The sequence below is a fragment of the Tachysurus fulvidraco genome, chromosome 9 (genome assembly GCF_022655615.1).
Source record: "Tachysurus fulvidraco isolate hzauxx_2018 chromosome 9, HZAU_PFXX_2.0, whole genome shotgun sequence".
In the NCBI taxonomy this organism is placed as follows: domain Eukaryota; kingdom Metazoa; phylum Chordata; class Actinopteri; order Siluriformes; family Bagridae; genus Tachysurus; species Tachysurus fulvidraco.
The window spans coordinates 3477498-3495936 of NC_062526.1; the positions used below are offsets into that span (position 1 = coordinate 3477498).

General features: G+C 39.9%; 1 protein-coding gene across 1 annotated transcript in view; it reads right to left on the minus strand.

Moving 5' to 3' along the window:
* Positions 1-2237: 2237 nt before the first annotated feature.
* The window catches only part of rtn4r (reticulon 4 receptor), a 72783-nt gene continuing 56581 nt past the window's right edge, over positions 2238-18439 (minus strand). The window contains exon 2 of the mRNA XM_027162949.2: positions 2238-4673. Within this exon, the coding sequence (XP_027018750.1) occupies positions 3289-4673 (1385 nt within the window). The 3' untranslated portion in view covers positions 2238-3288. The remainder of the gene's footprint in view (positions 4674-18439) is intronic.

The following is an 18439-nucleotide window of genomic DNA, read 5'->3' on the forward strand; positions in this document are numbered from 1 at the left end:
CCAAACTGGGAGAAATAACAAGTGTGGCAAAATTGCAAAAACACAAGAGAACTAGAGCATTATTAAGTATTCGGTGATGTTTAATAAGGTTTGACCGATGGGGGTAAAAAATGAAATAAATTCCTAAATACCAAATAAAATTAGAAATGTGTGACAATACTAAGATTTTCCCTGCAAGTAGCAGGGACACAGCAATGTTTAATTAAATTCGAACATAAGAAACATGCTGTTTTGAAATGCTCGAATTGTTAAATTCACACCACAGGGCTAGAACAAAGTGTGCATAATTAACACTTAAGCAGTGATCTGACTTAAAGCAGAAAACAAATTACTTAGCCTAAAAAGTCAACTCTGTGTAAGGGGGAAATAGATAAAAAAAAAAAAAAAAAAAAAAAAACCTTGAAAAATGAGGCCCAATAACTGTGGCGTGCCAATACTTTTGAAAACACCATATAGCTAAATGTTAAAGTGAGTTTATATTGAGATGCCATGTGTTGAAATATAACACATTCATTAACCTTCAGGAGACCGAGGGTTCGTGGCAGGTGGAAGGAAGTGGTAATGTGTAGGAATTCTGACCAGTGTGTCACTGCTTTAATCGATCACGTAGCGATTTTGTCGATTAAATGAAGTCCGATGTCGGCTCGCATTATATGTCTCTGGAAAATGCGATAACTGGTAATATCATGCTGAGAGAATGACTCAAAAATGTATAACGCTGGACATTATGCATGCTAGGAAATGATGTGTGCTAAATAATGCTAAATAAATTCGCATAAATGTCGTAATTAAGGTTATTTTAGACCTCGAGTGCCAGGTGCAAGCAATTTTGTTTGGAGAAAATGGAGGTTCTTCATTTACATCGGCATTAAAGAGCCGACATCCTCGCGTCTAGGTACTCGCTGGAGGTCTCGAGTGTGTTTCAACCTTTTTATAACCAAAGAGCTCAATTAATTAGTAGAGAAGAGTAGCTAATTAGTTCAATTAGATTCTGGCCAGTGGATAGTTAGAAATAAGGACCTATAGACACGGCAGCTCCTAATAAACAGAATGGAGCACTTTGGCATATATGCCTTTGCATGTGATGATTAACTAGCATAGTAATACAACGTACAGTACGGACCTCAGACAAGCCATGTTGCTTGTCATTATCGACTTTCTAATTATTCCACCGCTTAGTTCTCGGAACAGAAAGTCTGGACTACGTTCATTGAACAGTCGAGCTCTGAAAAGGAATTCTGGCTGTACCGTGAATGTTAGGTTTATATGAATTCCCTCCATGTCATTGTTTCCATAGAAACAGCTTACTAACAATAGCTTGGATAGTGGACATATTAATGTGCACAAAACAGCTTACTTACAATAGCTTGGATCGTGGACATATTAATGTGTACTATTTTATGGTGTCCATGTTCAACATCGAATGTCTTTGTCATGTCCAACGCCACACTCTACTGTGGTGGTTAATATGAAGTTCATATGAAAGTAGACACTTTTTCAAGGCTTTGAGACTTTGAAGTGCTTCATAAGTATTTCTGTTTTTACCTGCCCTACTAGGGGCAATATATTCATAGAAAAGCTCCACGAAAACACCTAAACGGCTCATTTTTTTCCAAACCTAAAATTCTGTGTATGGTTATCCAAAACACACCTCATACACTAAAAGCCAACAGGGTCCTGACTTCTTCATTTGTTTATGTACTGGTAAAACCAGTAACAGAATTATGGAAGACCTTCAGTTTCAGAATCGAGATTTGCAAAGGTCTTTGAACGAAGTTTTTAGTGAAAACAGGAACCAGTTTGTCTTAAAGGAGTTCTTAATTGGGATGCACTTATTTCCAGGGATTTCAGAACAGTGTAACATATATTGCGTCATCGGGTAGGCGTGGCCTATTTGATCATCTATCCCTAACCCTAACCATAACGGTAGTTTTCGGTTGTTTATTTGTTTACTAAAATAAATCTACCTGTATGACTGTTTTGTCCTTCGTAGTATACTCTTTTTTTTTTTTTTTTTTTGAAAGAGTGCGTTTTTCCGAAGACCTCCAGAAACACGCCCACTTTACGTCATGGTAACAAAACCCCTTGAATTTAGTGAATGCTGTTCTTAATTTGGCTTAAAGTAGTTCCAAAACTCAAGAATTATGAAACAAAAAAAAAATTAAAAAATCATAAAATTTATTGGTTTGTAAAACAAAACTCGGAAATGTTCAAAGACCTCCACTTCTCATTGGACTACATTATGACACCTCATCATTGATTATTTTCCTATACCGTCACATTACTTTTATATGACTTCATTCATTATCAGTTCTGTTTGGGCTCTTTAATGAACCTAATTCTAGACATAATGAAGCACATAAAATTGAACGTTTGTTCTTCTCCTTCTCACTTCCTTGAAGATGGATCTGATTTTTTTTTTCCTGTCAAGGTTTGCTGATTTGATTACACAGGCTTCTAATGACACATTTCTGTATTTATATGGAAACGTAATTTTTTAAAAATTTTTTTACTTCTGCCGGACAGCAGGTGAAACGTGCAATGACAGGGTGCGTAATAAAAAAGCGTCTATACAAAATGAGATATTTTATTTGTAATATATTTATGCTTGTACACCAGTAAAATAAAATGCATATCTATAATTCCATCGCAATCTCAGTGAACAGATAGATAGACAGCATTCCGTTGACGGTTGCCACCTGTAAAAATCATGTTGTGACGCAGACAGAATGCTGCATGTTTTAGGGAGAAATAAACGTTTTAATCTTTACAGAAATACTTATAAACATAAAAAACATAACAGTATTGAACGAATGTATCACTCTTTGAAGAATAACACTGGCGACGGAAATCTTCGTCTCGCACCTTTCGACATTCTCGTGTGCTTTCGGCTCTCTGGTTTTCGTTTTAAGATCATTCTTTTTTTTTTTCTTACGATTTTTTTTTTTAAGTGTGTTTTTTCGGTAGTCACTTTCTGGTCAGTGTAAGCTTTTGCGGGTAAAGGGGAAGAGGACTCTCTCTGCGGTGTTGCTTAAACACGGCACATTTAAAGTTTACATAGAACAAACATTTGGGCACTGAGTTTTTATATACATTAAATCATATGGGTTTTGTAAAGGCATCCATTTCTTTAAATGTGTCTTTAGCTTTATAATTTGTTCATTCTCAACCGTGCAGGTTAACCTCGAACCCATTCTACAGTCTCTGCCTGTGACTATAGGTTATCGAAGGTATTTTTTGTGCCATTGTCATGAGCAAAACTGATCCGAGAATTTGGTCCACTTTAAACTAAGACATGGTTAAGGACAACAAGAACAGGGGAAAAAAGAGAAAGCCCAATGCTCTAAGAGGGGATCCGTGACCCTTCAGACATGACTGATCTGATTTGGGCTTTTTTGAACATTTTTTTTTCCTTTTAGGTGCTGTTGAAGGTTCCATATCCAACAGGTCTGGGTTGAGTTTGTCCAGGGACTGATCTAGGTTGTTGGAAAGGGTTGCCAATGGCCCATCGTTGAGACTTACTCCTTGCTTGCTGCGAGTTTCGTTCTTTAACCGTTCCGTTTCTAAGACCTTTGTCTTCGAAATGTTCTCCTTCTCCTTCTGGGGGTTGTTTGTGATTTGACGGCTGTTATAAGACGAGGGGTCAGGAAGGGTCTTGCTGGAAATGATGGAGGATTTGTCATTATCTGAAAGGCAGCATCTTGGAATACTCTCTCCCAAGGGGTCGTCAAAGGACAGGAACTTTCCAGAGTGAGGGTTGGTCTCGATACATCCTTCCAGGTCATTACTTTTAAGTCGTTTCAGGTCCTTCCCCACTAGAGTGACTGGCAGGTGGCATTCGAGATCAGAGCTGGAACCTTTGAAGCGTTTGAACCAATCCCACAGAGGCTTAGCTCGGCAGTCACAAATCCACTGGTTACCGTTGAGACGTAAATACTGGAGTGATGCCAAGGGTTCCATCGTTTCGCCACTCAACATAGTGAGATTGTTGAAAAACAAAAACAGCGTAGTGAGCTTCCCAAGATCGTTGAAAGCCTGCTGCTGTACATGAACGATGCGGTTTTGATGCAGGAGCAAGCGGTCAAGGTGGATCAACCCTCTTAGCATGTGGTCTGTCACCACCTTGATCTTGTTGTTGTGTAGGAACAGGTAGGTTAGGTTGGCCAGTTCCACAAAAGTGTCATCATGTAGGGCTAACAGGTTGTTGTCCTGCAAAAACAGGTACTGAAGTGAATAGAGTCCATGAAACACTCCAATAGGAAGTTCAGACAGTCCACATCTGTGCAGGTGCAAAGTATGCAGCTTCGTCAGGCCTCGGAAGGCAGAGGGACTGATGATCCGTAGGTTACTGTTATCACCAATATCCAGCTCTTCAAGTCTCTCCAGGCCATAGAAGGCCCCAGACTCAATGTGGCTGATGTTGTTGGAGTACATCCAGAGGACGGTGAGATTATGCACAGAGCTAAAGCTGGTGGAACGGACCACTGTGAGTTTGTTGCTCTGGAGGAATATCCGCTGGCTACGGACAGGGATTTCGGTAGGAATGGTGAACAGGCCTTGCTGCTGACAAGCCATGGTCGGTTTTGGCTCACTGTAGCACACACACTTTGCCGGGCAGCCATTCAACACTGGAACAACATTCAGCCATAGCACCAGGCAGAAGAGTCGACCTCCTGCAGAAAGAGGACAGAGAAGTATGGGTCAGTCTGTGTATATCAGGTTTCATTTTGGGTTTGTGTGTCATCTTAAGGTATGTCAAGGTTTAGTATCATACTGATGGGATACTACTATATACCCTTTCCATTAGAGTGTCAAGCAATCTGTTAAAGAGCTTCTATCGATTTTTTTATCTTGTATTCCAGAAAACAGTTTCAGGCAATGGGATTATAAGTGTTTCAGATTTTTCGAATCAACTTCCCCTTTACATTTGCATGTTTATCCGAACCCATACACGCAACAATTTGGATTTGGATTTGGTAACAGCCTTCAAATTCGTTACCAATATTTTCTTCACTGCACAACCCCTTTAAAATTGCTAGCTGTAGCTTTCCGGTTAGAAAAGCACTACCAGCAGAAATCTTCGTCATGGGACTCATTCCCTTCTATCAGCCAGTCAACCATGAGGACACGGGCAATTGGGAACGATAATAAATTAAACACAGTAGTGGGCCTGGAAAAAAATTAGCTGGCATTAACAGGAGTGGAGGAACTAATCAGATTCCTGCATGGCATAAAGGTTTGACCTTTTAGCTGTCTAAAGAACGTCAAGTGCTCTGACGGGTCTCTTCGTACCTTTGTCACATTGGTCAGGAGGAGGTTAGATATAAATCCCTTGATCTTTTTGAAGATTTGGAGGGTTGTATTTAGATCAGATCTCCTGAAACCTAATAATCAGTGTAATTTACGCAATATGAGCTAGGAGGTACAGTACATGCTAGGTAACCAAGAAATTTTCATACTGTAGGTTCCATCAGGCAACACGGTAATATGAAGTACTAAGTAACATGAACATTTGTTTCAAATACAATGAAAATACATTTTGCTATTCTATTACATCCATACTTTCCTTAATAACAGCTAATGGGCAGGAATGTACAATGTGTTGAATAGAGATAGAAGCATGGCTAGGTTTCTAGCATATTGCCAGCCCTCGGCTCATCTATGTGTCTGTCCCTCCGTCCTGCGGCTTGTTAAATGGAGCTTGCTTGAGGCTTGACAGCAGTCCTGTGCTACACTTTCCCTCAAAACCTGTCTTCTCTCTTTCCCTCTTTCTCTCCCTCATCCCCTCTCCCATCAGCCTCTACTGCCGAAAAGCTGTCAAGACTTTCACTCTTTCTGCTTCGCAGAGGATAAAAATATTCTATTGCCAGGCTGTTCTGCGTTAGGCTTCATAAATCCATCAGGCCTGCTTTTTTATCTGCTAGTCATTAGCAGACTATGCACAACCTTACACAAAGCATAGCCAAGATTTGCTTTCAACTCCTTTTTCTCTTTGCCTTAGCTTTTTGGGCTAACCTGCATGTAGCCTCTTTTGCCTTTCATCTGGTTAGTTTTAATGGAGTTTCTTGAAATGTCATCCACTGTCCTCCAATTATATTAGAGCACCGTCTGGTCTGCTTGTTGGTCATACATCTATACCCTTTATGCTAAGCCGCCCTTGATCATAAATGCCATTTGATTGACATCAGCCACATGTTCTTTTTATATTCGATCCGGTTTACTTCCTATCCACTTCTCTCTTCTGTGATCACCATCACGTCCTTTCTCCTTTCATCCTCATCTTTCATACTACAGAATAGAGGTTGTATACAGTACACAAGTCAGCTAATAGGTTCACTAGTTAGCACTGTGAGAAGCTGACGACTAAAAAAACAGTGAAGCGGACGGTAAAGAAAGTAAACCGAGTGCATTAATGAAAATATTTTGGAGTAGAACCACTTTTAAAAAGGAATAGCTGAATTAATATTAACTTAAAGATGAACTAATTATCAGTTAAGACGGTATTTATCCTAAACTACTGTCAAGTCAACCACCTCAGGTAATGTAGCATGTTACTTATAATTAATGTATCATTACACATGGAAACTAAATGAAACCTGCTTCAAGAAAGAATATGAATTCAATTCAAATTGCTATGCACATGAATGGTGCTGGAGAGCTTTCATCATTTACATAGGTATAGGTCAAATAGGTAACCGATCATACTAAAAACAACGTAATAATAACTGAGACAAATGACGAAAACATGAAATAAACATCGTATAGTAGCCGTATCGTATTTTCATGACTTTTACATTACATAAGAATTCTATTGTTTACGTATCCCAACTAAGGTGACTTGGGTTAAAACGGAGGGACGGCTATGATACAGTGCCCCTGGACCGTTAAGGGTGGCATCCTTGCCAACAACGGCAGCTTGGCAGTGCAACCTTCCGATCAATGACCCAGAGCCATAACCGCTTTAGACACCACTGCCTCAATGGATGTTTAATAGATTATAGATCTATTAAATAGATAATAGTTATTAGATCTGCTAAATGAATAAATGTTACAGTATTTATTTCACCCTTTTGGGTAAAGGAGTGAAGCCCAAGACCTGAGTCACCCAGAGCACATACTAGTACAGTACGTGATTTGAAGAGAAATGGATGGAAAATAGGTTGAAATGAAGTGATTGGTGTTTATTATTAATGCATCTTCCTCCACTCTATAAGAATTAATGTCAAATCTGAAAGTAATCCGGCGCGCTCCAATGACCTTTCCCTTGCACTGTCAGAGCTGTGGGTTGCACACCACTATCCAGTCTCATTCAGCTAGTTTAGAGTTAGATCAGGGGCACGCGGCGGCTCGACAGGGGCCCGATCCAGACTAATTTTCGGATGTTGCTGATGCCAGAGTTGAACGGGGTCTAAAAACAACATCCAGCCACGGTCTCAGCATCAGAATCGATAATGCCAGCTTTTTAAGTATTTCTCATCTACAGTCAGGAAGGAATTGGTGTAACATGACTAATTGGTGGATTCTGTTCTTTGCTGCACAGATGAACCACCCTAAAAATTCCCTCGAAACATATTTCGCTTTACCCACGGACTACTGTAGTTTACCGATTGACTCTCAGCTGCGACTCAGAACAGTTCTAGAGCCTTTAAACGTTAATGCGTGTAATTATGGGATCGCTGTATAGAATAACATCCTTGAGAGTTGTCTGGTTCTGAAAAGGCTGCTTTGAATTGCCTTTCAAGTATTTCTCTAATTACAGAAAGCACGACGCATAACGACATGCTTTCTTTTTTATTTCTAATACCGCAGCTCACGGATTTCACACTGCGGAAGAGCGAGGCAGTGTTCTCGAGTGATAAGAATCTTAGGATGCCTCTTAGCATGACGAGGACCTCTCTGAATCGTTACCGGGGAAGCTGCACTCGGCACTCTGCTTTGCATGAAACGCATTGATCGACGTTCTCTCTCTTTTCAAGTCTCTCTCTCTAAAAAAAAAAAAAAAAAAAAAAACTTATCCTGATTAAAAAAAAAAGAAATTCAAAGATATGAGCAACACATCACAGATTGAACCAGGACAGAAAAAAAAACAAAAACAAAAAAACAAAAACTCTTCTCTTGCATCTAATTAAATAAGATAATAAAAAATAAATAAATAAATAAATAAGAAGAGCACTACAGAGCAGGCACTTGAGATAACTGTGAGTGCAGAAGGGAAGAGGGACAGAATAAGAGGGAGGGAGGGATCTTGTTGACTTTGAGCAGTGAAGTGTGGCAATCCTTGCTGCCGTGTTCATTTGCATGTGTCCCTGCAGAGCGCGGGGTGAATACAGAGACGATTCCAAGTTTATCTCATGCTCACGAGCACAGAAACATGGCCTGCCCATTTCCTAACCGCTATTGTCCTGGTACCACCAGGGGCATGTCGAGAGGGGGACAATACACGTCCTGTGGGACTCTGGGAGTTATTGATCATGTTCGGTACGAATAAAGGGCTTGCAGACGAGCCGTAATGGGCTAAAATGCCGAGAACCGAGAAACCGCAGAGGATAATTGCTTCTAATGGAACGTTTGCTTGAACATCGGTGGGTTAACCGAGCTACGACGTCAGATTAACATCGCTCGGTCAACAGTGTAGAATTATCATCACATACCGGACACATCCTGTTATACGACCCAAAGTATAACCATGAAGTCATGCGAATCAAACTAAAGGTTAAAGCAGAAATGGCTAAAATGTCATATTAAAGTGTGAAGAGTTGATAATCTTTTACAAATAACCTGAAAGATTAAGATGATCAAATCTAAAGACGTAAGCCAAGGCGTCAGAATACGTACTGTATATTAAGTGGGTGAGAGAACCTGTTTGGAGATCGGTCCGTAATGCTTGTTTGTGATCGGATGTGCTTCGTGCCGATCATTTTAAAGCCACACTGCTCCACGGGCCACTATACTGTAGATCCTGAGGGGCGGAGCTTCGCGAACGATGGTGGGAAGCTTGTTGAAACCACCTATATATAGATATATCTAGGAAGTCATGTGATTCAAATGTTATAACATTATGCTAAATCCACATGTCCATAAAGCCACATGACCCAAGCTTACCGTTAAACATTATGTTAAAGCCGTTTCACCGTATAAACTCTAATGTCATGTTAAAACTACAGCACTTGAACATATGAAGTCCAATTATCATGTTGTACCATAAAACTATGATGACCATCAAACCAGGTGAAGATAATGTACATCATAAAGCTTGGCCCTGAACCCATACAACTAAAGTGTCATATTAAACTACATGGCTATGATGATATATTTAAACCCAACACTTGGTTAAAGGCTTATCACCACTAAACAACCAGTTAATACCCTAAAGCTACATGACCTTAAAGCCATATGACAGGAACTGTTTATAAGAACAATAAGAAGATCATGAAACTTTATTTTGTCTTGTTCACTCAAACACTCTCTGGTTCTTATCCAGTGTTTGATGTTTCTGTGGTTAATGTGACAATAGCACCGAATACATTACACACACACACACACACACACACACACACACACACACACACACACACACACACACACACACACACACACGCACGCACACAAAATCACTGCATAACCAGATCTCACTGTACATTTCTTTCACACTCGTGAGCTTACAAGACAAGGGCTGAGAGTTTAAAATTAGCACGTCTGCACACCAGCACTGTTGATCTGACACTTTGAGTGTTAAAGCCGTCAGTAGCTTCACCGCAGACAAGTTGCACCTCCAAAATCCCAAAAGATGAGCGCTAAATTAACACAAGACAGGACGGTGTTAGAAAATGAACTGACTTCGCCTCTGTGGTGATAAACAGATCTCTACAGTCTCACATCACTCTATCACTCTGTCTGTCTGTCTGTCTGTGTCTGTCTGTCTGTGTCTGTCTGTCTGTCTGTCTGTGTCTGTCTGTATGTCTGTGTCTGTCTGTCTGTCTGTGTCTGACTGACATTAATCATTTTCTTTCTATCTATCTATCTATCTATCTATCTATCTATCTATCTATCTATCTATCTATCTATCTATCTATCTATCTATCTATCTACGATAATTTGATGAATGTGTTACAACTATCTATCTATCTATCTATCTATCTATCTATCTATCTATCTATCTATCTATCTATCTATCTATCTATCTATCTACGATAATTTGATGAATGTGTTACAACTATCTATCTATCTATCTATCTATCTATCTATCTATCTATCTATCTATCTATCTATCTATCTATCTATCTAAGATAATTTGATGAATGTGCCATAACCATATATCTATCTATCTATCTATCTATCTATCTATCTATCTATCTATCTATCTATCTATCTATCTATCTGTCTGTCTGTCTGTCTGTCTGTCTGTCTGTCTGTCTGTCTGTCTGTCTGTCTGTCTGTCCTTTTTAGTTGCAAATCTACAGACACCACTGAACTGATGCACCTAACTGAGGCTTAATTTTGGGATTCACAAATACACAGAGCAGCGACACGAACAATTGTGATTATAAAAATAAATAAAAAAATGATTTTTGAATTTTGAAGGTGTAAAAACACTTCATCCTGCTGATTTAATAAAACCCAGATATGGATGTCTCTGCTACAGAATAATAAAAGCATCATATTTGTGCACATGTACTTGAGCTCCTTTAATCTCCTGATTTTCATGTTGATGAATTGTCTTTGTGGACTGGATGGAAAAAAATGGGTTAATAATTCAGAGATGAAGAGAGAGAGAGAGAGAGAGAGAGAGAGAGAGAGAGAGAGAGAGAGAGAGAGAGAGAGAGAGAGATTGTGTAACTACAAATGATTTTAGGAGCATGTTCTTTGGTATACAGACGTTAATCCTACTAGCACCAAGAAGCAAAACAAGTGACTCTGCGAGCGTTTATTTCTGCCTGCTGTCCCTCATTGTACCAGCCAAGCAGATGGCTCATGAATAACAGAGACTCATGGTTCATAGAGAATCAAAATAACCAGGGGGGAAAAAATAAAACACGTGCACATGTGCTCTAAATACTTCTAAAATAAATGCCACAGTGGACACAAGGGATACTCTGAATCTGACCAACCAAAGGATTTGAAATGTCACTCATGTGGACACAGTGTGAAAGATAAGTAAAGATAAATACTGCGCACGGCTTATTATATTATAAGCTAACGCAAACTTCCTGGAACTGGAAATGGCACCTGAAAAGTAAAGCGGTGATACGGTCACAAAGAGCTACGTTCTATAGCGCGTATAGGGTCTGACGTCATTCCAGACTCCGTCCGTCGTCCATGTTCTTGTCTGGATGTAAGCAAAAATTAGCAGAGATTACAGGTGATGGAGTACATGTACATACAATGAGGAATAAAGATTGTACTGGTTATAAACCTGACATGGATAGTAGAACTATTTGTGTAACTTCAAGCTGGATTTGCCATCTGGCTCACAGGGGGTTGGTCATCAGTCAAACTCGAATGACATTCACTGCCTCAGGGTTGGTCTCGAACCTATTTGTTGCTGCCAGAGTCTATTGTAGGCAGTAACTGTTCTAAGAGCTGTTGCCAAGTCAAGCAACTGATTTAGTGACATACGAAACTGCAGTGCAAAGACAGAGCATAGCTCTAGAGACTCCTGCCATGGGTGCTCATATTAAAACAAATCACAAATATGTGTTTTGCAAATAGAGGGTACAAATCATAACTATGCGAATGTATGCTACACTTTAGACTTTGGCTTATATGCCCTTGCCAACGGGTTTCCTGCCTAAAGGCATGATTGATTCCCCTCCATTTGTAATATGAGTCATGCTGCCATCTAATATATGACAGTTTCTTCTTCTTTTTTTTTTTGGACCATAGTCATGTTTGTGGGGGGGCACGTTGGCTTAGCGGTTAGCACGTTCGCCTCACACCTCCAGGGTTGGGGGTTCGATTCCCGGCTCCGCCTTGTGTGTGTGGAGTTTGCATGTTCTCCCCGTGCCTCGAGGGTTTCCTCCGGGTACTCCGGTTTCCTCCCCCGGTCCAAAGACATGCATGGTAGGTTGATTGGCATCTCTGGAAAATTGTCTGTAGTGTGTGAATGAGAGTGTGTGTGCACTGTGATGGGTTGGCTGAGATAGGCACAGGCTCCCCGTGACCCCGAGGTAGTTCCTAACCCTAACCCTAACCCATAAAGTTACCCTACTTAAAAAAAAAACAGCCAAAATCTGAGTACATACTGAATGAATACAAACAAATTGATGATAAAGAGCAATGCCGTAGTGAAAAAACAGGAACATCTCAAGCACTAATGATCCAGTTGAGGAACAGTGTGAAATGCTCGCTTTGTTCCATAACACATTACTCCATTTGAATCATAAAAGCCACAACGAGACATTAAACCACAATAATCATAGATTTTCCAGCTCTGAATCGTTTGATACAACTCCAAATGGTGTATAGCTCTTCGTTTTTATTTAGCTGCTGATTTCTTGTGCATTTCTAACACATGCTAACAAAATGCTTAGGCGAAGCGAAGGCTTGCTCTGATTTAACAGTTTATAGAAATAAATTGAATTGCCATGTTTTTTCCAAATGACTGATTTTGTAATGAGTAGAAAATGTGACGCGTGTGCAAAAAAATGCCGGTTCCTGATATTCCGGTCTAGACACTACCACTTGTGCTTCTATTGGACTTGATCTCTCTAAATTATTTTCTTGTTTTGTTTTGTTTTGTTTTTTATTTCAAAGAGGCCTAACAGGTCTCAGAGGAAATTGGTCTTTTTGTTAGAATTGTACAGGAAACCATGTGGTAACAAAAAGCTGTTAAAATCCTGAAAGGAAATAATGCTGAAAGTCTGTGGTAAACACCTGAATCTGGGGCTTTTTTTTTTTTTACGTCATTTAGCAGGTCAGAGATCCGAGCCAAAATGCACGAGCACTATAAATGTTGCCCCAGCAGGCCAGTGAAAATATATTTGTTCCCGAGCAGGGGATCGCTCCTCTGTAAGCAGGCCTAGAATTCTAACTAGAGCTCATGGATAGGTGAGAAAAGTACTAAAACCTTTCAAAAACTGAATATGATGACAAGGCAAGGTACTGTAAGTGGTAGATCAGCAGGTCTGGATTCTGGCTGGTGTGGGATTAGGTATTTGAATCGTCAACCTTCTCACAGAATCGTAACGTCTGGGTTACCATTGGCCTTTAACTATGTTCATCTACGTACCAGTTTGTCAAAGGTTTATAAGTGTAACAGGGGTATTAGATGGAATTTTCTTCCCCTTGCAGTGTATAGACATGGGAATGTAGTAGAATAGTGGTTATGGTGTTGGGCTACCAAGCAGAAGGTTGTGAGTTCGATTCCTATGTCCACCAAACTGCCACTGCTGGGCCCCTGAACAAGGCCCTTAACCCTCGATTGCTCAATTGTATAAAAAAAAAAGTAAGTCGCTCTGGATAAGGGCGTCTGCTAAATGCTGTAAATGTAAATGTAAACCCCAACAGCCTGGACAATGTCAGGCTTTGTCTTTCAACCTGTTATTTATCTTTAAAAGTCCTTATTCTTATTATGGATCTGGAGTCTGTCCCAGGAGCAGTGGATGTGAGATGACAAAGCACGATCCAAACACTCAAGATCACACTGAAGTTTGATTTTGCTTCACCAGTCCAGTTCAGAATCTAAATACTTGATGGATAAGGCTCTGGGTTACTGGTTGGAAGGTTGGAGGTTCTAGCCGAAGTGCTGCCAAGCTGCCACTGTTGTGCCCTTGTGCGAGGCTTTTTACTATCTCTGCCCTAGTGGTGATATATCATGTCTGTGTTTGTACTCTGAGGGCCTTTTTTACACCTGGTCACTTCATGTGTTTTCTCTGATCCGATAGCTATCTGATCTGTTAAAACTGTTCCATTTACATCAGGCCATATAAATGCGTCTTGTATATCGATCCGATCTTTCTACTCCCGCCCTATATGCAAATATATTTTACCAGATTTCCGGGGTAATTGATACGGAACACGCTTTGGTGTATGCGGTTGCTACAAAAAACAGCATTTACTGTTTGCTGCATTTTCGCTGACGGCAGCAGTGCGTTTTAAAACCCGACGAGATGCCTGGGTGAAAGATCGGAGCCAGCGCTGGTGGGAAAACATATTTGTTTGTGGCGCATCTGAAATGCGTCCCAGACCTCCTCCTGAAGGGGTTCAAACGATCGGATTTATATCCGTCTCGAAACCGTTTTGGAGGGCATTTAGACCTGGTCTTTTTACCATCGGATAACTATCTGATCACAGAAAACGCAGGAAGTGACCAGGTGTAAAAAACCCCTGATTCCAGCTTCGTAGCAAGCAACCGATATGTAAATGGGACAAAAAAGAAGGAGGAAACCCACACAATCATGGGGAGCACATACAAATCTCCACCCTGACTGTGTCCCAAGCTCAGGATTGACATTTGGAACCTGAAACTGTGAACTGTGTAGTCCTGCCAAAATACACACACAGTATAATCCACACCATATCAATCAAACCAGTAAGAACTCACAGAGCTTCCCATTTTCTTAATGACACTTCAACTGAGTGCCAAATGCGGTACTTTCATCACTGTATAAAGAATTCATTTCACAGCAAGTCAAGGTAGATGTTGGAAGCCTCCCAAATTCTGCAGATTGACTTCCAGTAAGTGCCAAACATAATGAGATATTGGATTAGCAAATAGGACCACTAATTCAGTTTAGCGTGATCGAGTGATTTTAGGACCAACACGGAACATATGTATGATTGGGAATCACATATCCTGCAATGCAATTAGCTATTCAGGTGCTTAAGTTAACACAAGTTAAAACAAGTTCTGATTGACACATGTATTGCAAAGAAAGTGAGAGAGATAGAGAGAGAGAGAAAGTCACCCTTTGGGGTAGCTCTTGAAATCTTTATCCAAAGAGAAATGTCTCAGAGTAATATAAAATGTCCTAACTCCTACTGTTGTACAGTACAGCTCGCTATGAAATCCACCCACATCGTTTTACGAAGACATCCCAGTTATAATGTGGCTGATACCCATGACATCGTGTCTGTCTTTTACTCAGAAACAATCAGAGCATCACATTTAAATGCGTTATCTCCTCGGAATCGTTCGCGATGCTGGCCGTAGACCACAAAACTCTTCATGCCGGCGTCTGTCTTCTTGTACTCGGCACCAGGAGCTAAAACAACCGAGTATCACGTTGCAATGAACTGCAACACAAAGTAGGTGAGCACTAGAGAATGGAGCTGTCAGTTGCCAATATTTAGCTCCTGTGATGAAGGGGGTGAGGAAGAGCTGTGGTTACAGGCTCGTTAGATGATAGGGATCAGACTGTAGAAAGAAGACTTCAAAGAAGTACAGTAGGCTCTCTACTTCGTTCCTAATTCCACCACCACCACCACCACAAAACCATGCAGCTATGTGAGAAACACTGAGCCTGGTCAGTCTTAGCCTGGTCAGTTGTGTTTCTGTTGCATCGTGAAGGACACGTGAGCTTTTATTTGCTCTGATGGCTAGCTAATGAATTCATGATTTGTCCATTCGTGTGTTGTGCTTTAAAACAGGTCCCTTAACTCTCATCTTAACGGCTCATCTGTTTTTCGATTGCAGTCCCCCCCCCCCACTTGTAATTCACTTCAGCTAAAAGCTTCTGACACCAAATGAATCAATGCAAATGAATCAATTCCAACGTTGTGTGAACAATATATTAAAATTAGAATTAAATCTGTCCAATTTATTAAAACCAAACGCGTCCTTGAATAAATATTAGCTGAGTAAAAGGAATAAAATCCTTGAATTAGTTTTGATAAGTGATTAAGTAGACAGCTGTTGCGGATTTCCAGCTGTTCTGCATTCTATCCGGTTGTCCTACTCTGATTGTATTCATTAGGTGGTCGAGAGTTGTCGTTTTTTCAGTTATGCAACTTTTCCTGAGCATCATGTGAGAACTAGTTTCTATTTTTTTCTCTTTATTATACAAACTAATCACCTGCAAAATAGTAGCATCCTGTAAATATGCCTGTCTTTACAAAGCTACGAATTTATACCTGACATTCGGTGTCTGTTTATAGCTTTGTCTCTCCCTCTGCATAGTTCATCCACTGGGGAATCAAGTTTTCATGACTACCGTAGGCACTTTTTGCCTTCCTCATAAATATTTCAGGGGTGATGCTAACCTGTGCATGCCGCACTCAAATGCTATCGAAATACCAGTAAGAATCTGGAACAGGAAAACATCACGAGATAGATCGTTTCCTTTGCAAAAATCCTCAAGATGAGATCTTCAGACTAATCTAAAATATGTTCGTAAATACAGTACAGGTTGTATTTCGCCATGCGTGGGTTTAGTTGTTGCTCTACCACCTCCGTATGCTTAGAGGATGATGCTGAGTGCAGTAACACACTGCCAACAGCATAAACAGAAGGCAGGAGCCATCAAAAGTGCTGGATGTTTTCTTTCTATGTCTCATGAGAGGAAAGATATATTGGATCACCTAAAAGCCATGAACTGGAACCGTACTCCTAAACGTTTCATTTGGAGCCAGTAAAATGATTCACATTTTAACAGATTTTGCACTGTGGTTGCTTTAGGCTGCTAATTATAAATTCTAAAATTTCAGCTTTATCATAGTTGAAAATAAAAAATTCACACGATTCATCGAATAAATAAGGAAGTGAACGCGTGCCGTTACAGGAAAAGGCTGCGATAAAGAGGAATGGAAGTGAATAATAGTTTCTTGTTGGCATTCGGAAGTTAATCAGAGATTTTTTTTGAAACAGCACAACGTCTCTCCTGGGGGTCCGGCGGCAGGATCACATGCTTTCATTGCTACGATTCCCAGGCTGGGAGCAAAACCCAGCCACCGAAGAGTTAACTATCAGTGCCGGCCCCAAGCCTGGATAAAAATGCAAAGTTTGCGTCAGGAAGGGTAAAACTTGTGCCAAATCTAATACGCGGACCACATGATCTGCTGTAGCTATCCCCCGAACAGAGATCAGCCGAAAAAAAAAAAATTAAACAGCACAACGTAAGATATTTTATACCGCTAACACCACCGTTACTTTTAGCACGATTCTGTTTGTTATTTATAAAAAAACAAATTCTACATGATAGTATTTGTTCGTTTGGCATTTACAGATGTGGAAATTACACAAAGAACACTTTTTACAAAAAAAATCCAATTGATCAGAAGATGTCGAGTAATTTTCTGTAGCTCTGACAGTTTTGTTTTGTTTTTTTTGGAAAGTTTTCTCTAAGGAGATGTTTATTTAAGGGATGCGCTTATTTCCAGGGATTTCAGAACAGCGTAACAGATATTGCGTCATCGAGTGGGCGTGGCCTATTTGATAATCTAACACTAACCCTAACCGTAGTTTTTGGTTGTTTATTTGTTTTCGAAAATAGCTTAACTGTAAGATAATAAAGCATAATAGATATAAAATATAAAATCTACCTGTAAGGACTGTTTTGACTTAATTATCCATCGTAGGTATGTTCTTTTTATTTTTTTTGAAAGAGGGCGTTTTCCAAGACCTCCAGAAACCACGCCCACTTTATGTCATGGTAACGAAACCCCTGGAATTCAGTGAATGGCATTTATTTAAGGAGTCTGAAGCATTACCGCTTGGGTAACTGTAGCTTCTCAGACATGGGGAAGTCTTAACTGGAGGAGTTTAGCTGCTATAATGTAAGTGATAACAGGAAGTTAGTTTCACAAGATGAAATGTTACTAAAAATAAATGACAGTCATAATTAGTAATATAGTTATGTAATATATACATTTATATAAATACTAGTTTCAGTATAACTCTGACTTACCACCAAAGTCAGAACTCAGACCTCAAAATTACTTTTCTTGTCATGTATTTAAGATATATAGTGGCCAAAAAAAGCATGGACACCTCTCTGGTCATCTTTTGTTAGCGACAAGCTAACTATCTGGCAGAGATGTACTGTATGAAGTGTTGAGTCAGAATTATAAACAATTATAAACAAGTGAGTATGCTGACTGAGCTAAAGCTAATACTTGTATATATAGTAAAACTTATACAAAGGTAAGAAGTGTTGTAACAACACAGAGCTAAAGCTAATACTTGTATATAAAGGTAAGAAGTGTTGTTTTGGTCACTGCTAATACTGTGAGCAGCCATGTTGAATTAGTGCCACTTGCTGACAAGACCATCATGACTTCTAATACAGGAAATCTTGTAAGAGGTCAGGACTTGATACAAGATCTATTCAGATACCGAATTAGCCCCACTCTGTTTAGCCCTGTGTTACTTCATTGTAAAACCTCAGTAAATTTAGCCGTGCACATGTCAAAGGCTAACATGAGCTTGCGCTTGTTTTGTCGTTCTCCTGAATTGCACAGCAGCCATCATGCGCTTTTCCAAACGATTAAAAAGATGTTCCTT